This window comes from Sesamum indicum, linkage group LG9 (assembly GCF_000512975.1).
Source record: "Sesamum indicum cultivar Zhongzhi No. 13 linkage group LG9, S_indicum_v1.0, whole genome shotgun sequence".
NCBI lineage: Eukaryota > Viridiplantae > Streptophyta > Magnoliopsida > Lamiales > Pedaliaceae > Sesamum > Sesamum indicum.
This window is the reverse complement of record NC_026153.1, coordinates 5,047,963-5,057,187: the sequence shown is the minus strand read 5'-3', so window position 1 is coordinate 5,057,187 and position 9,225 is coordinate 5,047,963. Positions and strand designations below refer to the sequence as shown.

Here is a 9,225-nt window from a genome sequence, read left to right as displayed (position 1 = left end):
ATCTGAAGGATGCACTGTCAACATTCCAGCAAACGTTTGTGGTATCAGATGCAACAAAATCTGATTATCCAATCATGTATGCAAGTGCTGGATTTTTCAACATGACTGGCTACACTTCAAAGGAGGTCATTGGCCGGAATTGGTAAGAATATTACATCTATCTATCTATCTATCTATATATATATATATCTTCATTGGATAATATAATTAACACTTTGACTCTCGTCTTTAAATACTTAATCAACTCCTTATAGTGTAATTAAATTTGGTTGTCCTAATATTTTATTTAGCTGAAATACCCTCCAATATATTTATTTATTTTTTGGACAAGATAATCATCTCTATAACTAATCAGCTCGAATTTGGTCTAAAAATTGCATAATTGATTATAAAATAATTAATTTTATGAAAAAATAATTATATTATTTGGATTCTCAATTTCACAATCGTTTGATGTAGTTAAATCAAAACTAAAATCATTTTTAAGGTTAATGTAGAAATTAAAAATTATATTATGGACCTAATGTGCAATTGGGTAAAGAATAACTGGGATTGGACAATAATTAAGCTATAAATTGTAGATTTTATCACAATACAATAAGGATGCATTTAATCTACAAAATAATTACTTAAAAAGAGAATCAAACAACATAGAAATTGTAATGTATGCGAAAAATATATTTGCACTGCTCAATCGCAGTGACAAATGGGGCTAATTGGTTCGATCAAGAATTTTCTATTCATACAAATTTTCTATAAATTATTCATCTTATCTTTTTCCTTTTTCATTTATTTAAAAAACTATTATAAAAATATTTTAATTAAATATATAAATAGAGTGTATTTGGACGGGGATAATTAATTTATGATTGGAGAAGGGCATTTATGAGATTTTGGGGTTGGTGCAGCCGGTTTTTACAGGGCAAGGATACGGATCCCGAGGACGTGGCAAAAATAAGGGAAGCACTGGAAAAGGGGACGCACTATTGCGGGAGATTGCTCAACTACAAGAAGGATGGAACCCCTTTTTGGAATCTTCTCACTATTGCACCCATCAAGGACGAAACTGGAAAAGTCCTCAAATATATTGGGTATAACTGTCATTTCCCCCTTTTTCCTTTTTATTTTTCCATTTCTTAATGGAGAGGTTGCTATTCATATACATTTTGGGGTTAATTGCATTTTACCCGTTAAAAAATATTAATCATAAAAACACCCCATAAGAAAGAAAAGAAGGCCAATGCAACCCCTTGCACTTTTAGAAAAAGGTAATGAGATTCTTTTTCAAAAATTCAGGGGCCCCAGAGCCATTTTTTTCCTTTTTTTATAGGATAAAATACAATTAACTTTACATATATTTTTTTTTATAGACATTAATTAATCACTTTAAAAAGTAGAAAAATTAGGTTTGAGTGTCGAGTTGTATAGGTGAGTTTGATTGATGGAATCGTTTGAACTTTTTTGAGCTTATAAAATGCTATAAATATTTCTTTTTCTTTTTAGTCAAATCATTTAAGATATACATATGTATATATAAGAGAAAAATATAATCAAATCATTCTCCTTATTATTGATTGCTCGTAAATATTATTTCTGAAGTTAGATCCAAACATGATAATAATCGTGATAATCAGTAGATATTCAAAATTAATTTGAAATTTATTTTTTTAAAAAGAATATGAAGACACTCTACTAAATAAAAAAAGATACTAAAACATTCAAATTGAGAATGAAATATTTATTAGAAAAATATAATAATATTTAGGAATGAAAAAAAAAATGATTTATAATTATGAAGGGTGGTCCATGCAATGCAACAATTGGGGTCGTGGGAACATGCATAAGTCATATCAGATTAATAGAGCTGGAAAATGCACCCTACCCTATTCTTATCCTCCAATTATTCTTCCTTTTGGGGTCCCTTCTCTTCTCCCTTTAAACTACTACAAACGTGGATCATTTTATCCCATGAACAACACCCCCCAAATAATCAAAATGTATAAATCTTGATTTTAATATATTTGATCAAAATTAAAAGTTAATTTGAAGTAACTAATGGGTAGTTATAAATATATGGTCTACAATTCAGATGGAGTTTGCCTAAATGTGTTAATTTTTTTTTATAATTTTTTGCATTTTATAGATACTTTTTAGTTAGATGTGTTTTTGATCTTGTAACTTAGATTATTTGACGTTATTTGATTTCTGATTTTCTGAGGTAGCACTTTTATCCTGCATCTTTTTTATTTTTGTCGAAGTTCACTCCTTTTTCTTAGTAAAATGCATGTGCATCTCAAGTGATCTTTTAAAATTGAGGCTATTGTTCTTATTATTTATTTTTGCTAGTATTCTTGTCCTTTATTTTTGTAGGATAGCATTTTGATTATGTATTTTTTTAATTTTTGTGATTTTAATTCTTTTGTTTTTACCGAAATTCACCCTTCTTGCTGGTGGATGTGAACTCCGACAAAATAAGGGGGCTGAAATTACAAAAATTGAAAAGATGTAGGACCAAATGTTGTTCTAAAAAGTTAAAGAACGAAAACACTAAATGACCTAAATTAAAAACAATGCACTTATTCGTATGTTTTTTAAAAACTTATAAAATATCAGATTTTAAATAAGTTTTTGAAGTGTTTAGATAAAATAAGACTATAAAATATATAAAATTTAATAATAATAATTTTATATTAATAAGCTTAAAATTAAATGGCTCATTGGTTTTTATAGTTACCGTAAGATTTTTTGAAAAGCTTATACGGTTATCCCAAACACCCTCTAAATTTTTTTCGGAACATCTTATATGTTGCGGAGCTAATAAAATGTTGGTGATTGCATATATATATATATATATATATATATAGTTTACTGATGATAAGTATTGCATTTTGAATATTCTTGATCCATTATTTGATTAAATAAAGTTAGCATTATAAAAGGTAAGTTATTGACATATAATTTTTTTAGGATTGGTTTTCCGAATTAAATGAGAGGGATGTTTTTTTTTTTCTCATTTTTCTATATATGAATAATATTTAATTGCAACATTTTTGGTGCAGAATGCAAGTTGAAGTAAGCAAGCATACAGAAGGAACCAAGGAGAAAATGACCCGGCCCAATGGCCTACCCGAGTCTTTGATCCGTTACGATGGTAATCCACGTTTATTTTTTTTTTTAAATATAAAATTATATATTTATTTTAAAAAAATTTAAATTATATTTACTGCGTTTTATCAAATTCTCTATTTACACCTGATTCTATTTCATTAGAATTTGAATGAGAAATATTGACCCCAACAACAAAAATTTACATAAATTTTTAATTTTATTTCTCATTTAAAGTCTCTATATATATTTTTATTCTTATTATAATTTTTTTTTGATAAATACAAATTATTATATGTGAAATTACTGAAATTACCCTGCGGCTGTTATCAAATTATATTTACTCTTTGCCACGTGACAACTAATGTGTCTTTCTAGATAAATATGATAGACAAAATTTGCCATCATAAGATGAAAATTATGAAAAAGGAACTAAATAGGAAAGGTTTTTCGGAATTCGGACTAAATACATACATTGAATTTATCATGTTATTAATTTAGGTTGGAGCAAAACGAAATAATTAAAATTTCATGAATTGTTATTATTTTTATTTTTTAATTTTTCTTCAATTTTTTGGTTTTTTAGCCCGACAGAAGGAGATGGCGTCAAGCTCAGTGACAGAGCTAGTGGAGGCAGTGAAGAAACCCCGTGCAAGAGCGCTCAGCGAGTCAACCAACCGCCCCCCTCTCAGAAAATCAGGCGACCATGAAATCTTCGACACCCAAACAAGGCGGAGCTCTGACCACCCGCCTCCTCCACGCCGTCATTCCCATGCAGGCACTAGAACCTCCATGCAAAAGATCAGCGAGCTCCCGGAGAAGCCTCCAAGAAAACCCGCTCGTCGCTCTTTCATGGCGTAGGATTCTCACCGAAATTCATCTGCTTTTCTTCCATGCAAATCTGGGAAAAGTTTTAAGTCTTTCTGTTCTTGTCATGTGCAGGATTCTGAAGAAGGGGCGGCGGGGAAGTTCTGCTCAGGAGCTGGAGCCGGATTTCGGAGTGGAAGACGATGATGGGGATGACGAGAAGGAAAATGAGTATTCTTCAGAGAGTGAGGATGATGTGAGGCCAGACAGTGTGGATGATAAAGTTAGGAAGAAGGAAATGAGAAAGGGTATTGATTTGGCCACCACTCTTGAGCGTATAGAGAAGAATTTTGTCATTACTGATCCAAGGTTGCCTGATAATCCTATTGTAAGTAAATTCAGTGGTCTTACTTGTTTAGAGTGTGTTGATGTGTTTTTCTTTTGCTTTTGCTGATGACAATTTCTGTTGATATGATTGCCAGATATTTGCTTCTGATAGTTTCTTGGAGCTGACAGAGTACAGTCGAGAAGAAATCTTGGGGAGAAATTGCAGGTAGAACATGGTTTTGGAATTTGATAGAGAGAATGAGTTTGGGTTTCTTTTTTCTTAATAAAGCCAAGGTTATCTCTGTTTGCTCTGTGTTTGCATTTGTTGCATTTTGTGGACCTCATAATTATGAGAAAACCTCTTTGTTGCTGTTTAGCTGCATGGAAAATGGAAGGTTGAACACCGTAATGATATCATGGCAATTATCTCTAAGATCCCAAATCCATATTTCAACTCAGAATAATACTAAGTATACCAACGGAAAGATGATTATTTTCCAGATCGGAATATATCATATATGTGTTGGTTTTTTTAATCTAGAACATGAAAACATGTTGTGTGTTTTTGCAGATTTCTTCAGGGCCCGGAAACTGATCCTGCTACAGTCAGGAAAATAAGAGAAGCCATTGATAACCAAACCGAGGTCACCGTCCAGCTCATCAACTATACTAAAAGTGGTATTGATCATGGACTTTGATAAATTCACTGGATATATTACTTTACAGTGGAAATGGTTTATTATAATTTTCTGTTTGGAGATTTAGCTAGCATAGATTGCGTTTGCAAGAAAATATATGAGCATAGTTTTAAGTTGTTGATCAGCTACATGATATGCAGTTTTTCCTATGTATTTAAAAGCCGAATTTGCCAAAGATTTTTCGTAATGTCTGTCCCCCTTTGATTAATTCACAGGCAAAAAGTTCTGGAATTTGTTTCATCTGCAGCCTATGCGTGATCAGAAGGTATGCATTCATGATATGTTTCTGATTTTTATGATTTGTTTTACTGCTTATGGATTTAATATAGGAGGTGTACTATGGCGTGCCCCTATTTACTTGATTTGATTTGTGTTTATTTGAGCAGGGAGAAGTCCAGTATTTTATTGGGGTCCAACTCGATGGAAGCGAATATGTAGAACCGGTTCATAACTGTATCCCTGAGGTCACAGCAACAGAAAGTGCAAAACTGGTAATCTTTTCCCCCTCAGTTTCCATGAATTAGTTCTTTTAGCTATATGATAAATTTGGAATCGAGGAAAGTATTTCAAATGACTCAACAGTGAAGAATTTGAAGTCCATCAATATTTAACAAAACATAGCTCAACATCAATTTTAAAGGATTTGAAATCCTTTTGAATTTTTAGAATTATCCAAACAAACCCAAAGGTTTTGTTACTAGGGATTTGAAATCCGTAACTTCAAATCCATTACTCATTCCCTTCGTTTCATGAATTAGACAGGTTTAATATGTAGAATAGTTACTTGGGGATGTTTAAGGAACAACTCAAGTTTGGATACAATAATACTGGCTTTGGTTTGTTATCAGGTGAAACAAACTGCTGAAAATGTTGATGAAGCTGTGAGAGAGCTTCCGGATGCCAATACGGTAATTTCCAATTATTTATATCAGTTCTTTGGCATGTTTTCTTTTGGACTTAAATTGGAAGTCATGATTTCAACTCAACCTGCAGAAACCGGAGGACCTGTGGAAAAATCACTCAAAAGTTGTTCATCCAAAGCCCCATAGGAAGGATAGCCCTTCCTGGAAAGCTATTCAACAGGTATCTTGTCATGTATAACTGATAACTACGATTTCTCAAACTCGTTCATGTGCTCAAAAGAGGTGGATGCATACTTAAATAGCAATGTTTATATCTTGGAAACAAATCTATAAGAAATCCACAGACACACACACAGAGGTTAGCTCTTACTTTTTACATGGAAATTCATCTTAGAGAAGGTTCAAATAATTATTCTTGTGGAAGGTTCATTTTCATGCAACATGTAGAATTCACTTGGTTAATAGATATCTTTAACTGATAATCTTGTTAATATGGTTCTGAATTGTGCTTGGTCCATTAATAAGTAGTTTTGTCGCCATTTTATAGATTATGTGGCAACCAGTGTCATGCATTTCGTAATGGATGCAAATCATTTTCATGCCTGAAGGTCTAAAAGGGCATACTCCAATTTTAAATGGCAGCTTATACCTGCTCTTTAATTTAGTTCTACTGCCTTCTTGATCTAATGCATGCACATATATTTATCTCATTTTCAGATTCTAAATAGTGGGGAAGAGATAGGCTTGAAACATTTTAAGCCAATAAAACCACTAGGATCTGGTGATACTGGAAGGTATGTGTTTTACTTGTATAATGAGTCCCTCGTGTTTTTATATCTTCAAAAAGTCTGTATTAGCTGAACAGCGTGATGTTATTGTATCAAGTTGCAGACTAGTATGTTGACTCTTTATTTCATATATTCTTTACATGCGAGACAATTTAGTTTACTTTTGGACTTCTTACTTGTCATTTCAAACAAGATCAACATCAGTTCATGTGCTGACTAGACTTCTTACATATCCATCTGCCAGTTTCTGTTGTCAAAAAATGTGTGGTCTTAACTTAAACTTGATAACTTCTAAGTTTTTCTGCTTGTTTTACTTAAGTAGTTGTTAATACGAAGAAATGCTACAGTAGACATGGTTGACATCTTTTGGATGTCCTGCTACCTGTATTCCCAAATAATATATATAGATGTAGACAACTGCACGTAAAACATGTACACTGGGCACATTGTCCCTCCATTTCTTAGGGAGGAATTTTGTCTTGGTTGATAGCAATAAAACTGACTGAACTCCTTGCAGTGTGCATCTAGTAGAACTATGTGGAACAGGGCAATACTTTGCCATGAAAGCAATGGACAAGGGTATAATGCTCAATCGAAACAAGGTATAAGCAAAACTTTATTATTTTTCTCACAAGGTGTTGTATTTGATGATCAATGACTATATGAGTTATTATACCTTTCTGTTGCATCATGTTTAATTGTGATGGCTTAGTGTCGTCGGTGCTTAGTTTGTGACCTAGTTGCTTATGTATAATGGCCAAGTTAAAGGTCTCACATGAAGTTGTTGCATCATTATACCTCCTTGTTGTATAATGATGTATGATTATATTCTCGTAATTATGCTGTCTCTCTCACTCTCTCTCTCTCACACACACACTCATAACATATAAAGAAAGCAGATCAAGAACTGATTCTTGATTATTTAGTTACAATTGTTGTAAAAGGTGAACGTTTATTGTGTCTCGGATCTTAACATCATAAATTTTCCAGGATTTTTGCCCTTTAAACATCACGTATGCCGGTGTTTACTTTCCTGTCTATTTTGGTCTGCTCATATTCTTCTTTGGATCCTGCAGGTGCATAGAGCTTGTGCAGAAAGAGAAATCCTAGACATGTTGGACCATCCTTTTCTTCCTGCATTGTATGCTTCATTTCAGGTTGGCTTACGAGGAAGAAATCTTTGCACATGCATGCATCCCTATATTGATTTCTGGATTAGGTTAGAAAAGAAATTGTTATCAAGAAAGTAAAATTTTCTTTGGCTCTAGGAAAACTGGTTCACATTTAAGTACCAAGCATATCCATCTTGTTTCTTGTCTGTAGATGATTTCTGCCAGTATTTAAGTCTGAATTCCAGTTATATGGATAATTCTAGTTACTGTTTGGTCACACTTTTATCTGAAACTATTTTGGGCTGTTAATCCTTCGAATTGCTTTGCAGACCAAAACTCATATCTGTTTGATAACTGATTACTGCCCCGGTGGGGAGCTCTTTCTCCTTCTCGAAAAGCAGCCAACAAAAGTTCTGAAAGAAGATGCTGTTAGGTATGCACTTAGTACCCAAAATTTGTATGAAGTATGTGAAAAAGGTGTATTCCCTAAAGGCAACTTATATTGGATCATCATAAAAAATCTGTTGTGGAATATTTATGCTAGAACTGTTGTTACTTGTGTTCATTCTTCTTTTGCTGTTGCACTTAAAGTTTTCACTGCCACAACCTATGGATATTGATAGTTGATTACATTCCTTTGATCCAATCTTTTCGATGCTTTTTACATTTGAATATTGATCTGTAGATGGCTCAGTTAAAAATGAGAAGTTCCACTTGCTTTAGTGCAAATACAACTTGATTGCTATTATGTTTCTGGTGATGCACCCCGATATCGGACTAATATAAGGCCATCGTTTCTGGTAGATTCTTTGCAACAGAAGTGATAGTGGCACTGGAGTATCTTCACTGTCAAGGTAGAGCTTTATTTACATAAATTGAAAAAATCAAGACCGCACCAGAAAAGACCCAAAAATTCTATCTCATTTAATATTTCAATTCCATTGCTGCTTTGTAAATTGAAGCTGTACAATGGTGGAGAAAATTCCAACTATATTCATATGCGTATATATAGTTGGATCGGATACACGAGAAAGAGAGAGGCCTCTTTAGTATTTTCCTGTATATTCTCTGCAATAATCCTTTCTGGTTGCAGGTATTATCTACAGGGATTTAAAGCCGGAAAATGTTTTAATTCAGGACAATGGGCATATCTCTTTAACGGACTTTGATTTATCGTGCTTGACATCTTGCAAGCCACAGGTGTGTTCTCATATCTTTACTAGAATCTACCTTCTAGACTATAAGAAGATGGCTTATGATCTAGCAAAACACATTGAGTATTATTATGCATTGTGCAGCTTCTGATTCCAGAGGCAAATGAGAAGAAAAAGCATCAGAAAAGTCAAAAATGTCAGCAGGCTCCAATCTTTATGGCAGAACCAATGCGAGCATCAAATTCTTTTGTTGGTACTGAAGAATACATAGCTCCGGTCAGTGTTTTCTGCAACAGATTAGACAACATCCATTTCTGTTTCTTTCTTTTGTTTGGTTGTTTCCTATGGTGCTCTAGTCGTTTGTCATCATG

At 33.1% G+C, this 9,225-nt stretch overlaps 1 protein-coding gene across 2 annotated transcripts in view; it reads left to right on the top strand.

The window, feature by feature from the left end:
* LOC105170677 (phototropin-1) overlaps positions 1 to 9,225 on the top strand; it is a 12,403-nt gene that overhangs the window by 21 nt on the left and 3,157 nt on the right. For both annotated transcript variants that reach the window (XM_020696842.1, XM_020696843.1), the window contains exons 1-18: positions 1 to 142; positions 909 to 1,091; positions 3,060 to 3,151; positions 3,692 to 3,962; positions 4,048 to 4,300; positions 4,395 to 4,465; positions 4,811 to 4,917; positions 5,153 to 5,202; positions 5,324 to 5,428; positions 5,786 to 5,845; positions 5,931 to 6,020; positions 6,518 to 6,594; positions 7,106 to 7,190; positions 7,665 to 7,745; positions 8,030 to 8,133; positions 8,505 to 8,554; positions 8,794 to 8,900; positions 8,999 to 9,130. The exon at positions 1 to 142 is cut by the window's left edge and continues 21 nt beyond it. In XM_020696842.1, the coding sequence (XP_020552501.1) occupies positions 75 to 142; positions 909 to 1,091; positions 3,060 to 3,151; positions 3,692 to 3,962; positions 4,048 to 4,300; positions 4,395 to 4,465; positions 4,811 to 4,917; positions 5,153 to 5,202; positions 5,324 to 5,428; positions 5,786 to 5,845; positions 5,931 to 6,020; positions 6,518 to 6,594; positions 7,106 to 7,190; positions 7,665 to 7,745; positions 8,030 to 8,133; positions 8,505 to 8,554; positions 8,794 to 8,900; positions 8,999 to 9,130 (1,986 nt within the window). In that variant the 5' untranslated portion in view covers positions 1 to 74. The remainder of the gene's footprint in view (positions 143 to 908; positions 1,092 to 3,059; positions 3,152 to 3,691; positions 3,963 to 4,047; positions 4,301 to 4,394; positions 4,466 to 4,810; positions 4,918 to 5,152; positions 5,203 to 5,323; positions 5,429 to 5,785; positions 5,846 to 5,930; positions 6,021 to 6,517; positions 6,595 to 7,105; positions 7,191 to 7,664; positions 7,746 to 8,029; positions 8,134 to 8,504; positions 8,555 to 8,793; positions 8,901 to 8,998; positions 9,131 to 9,225) is intronic.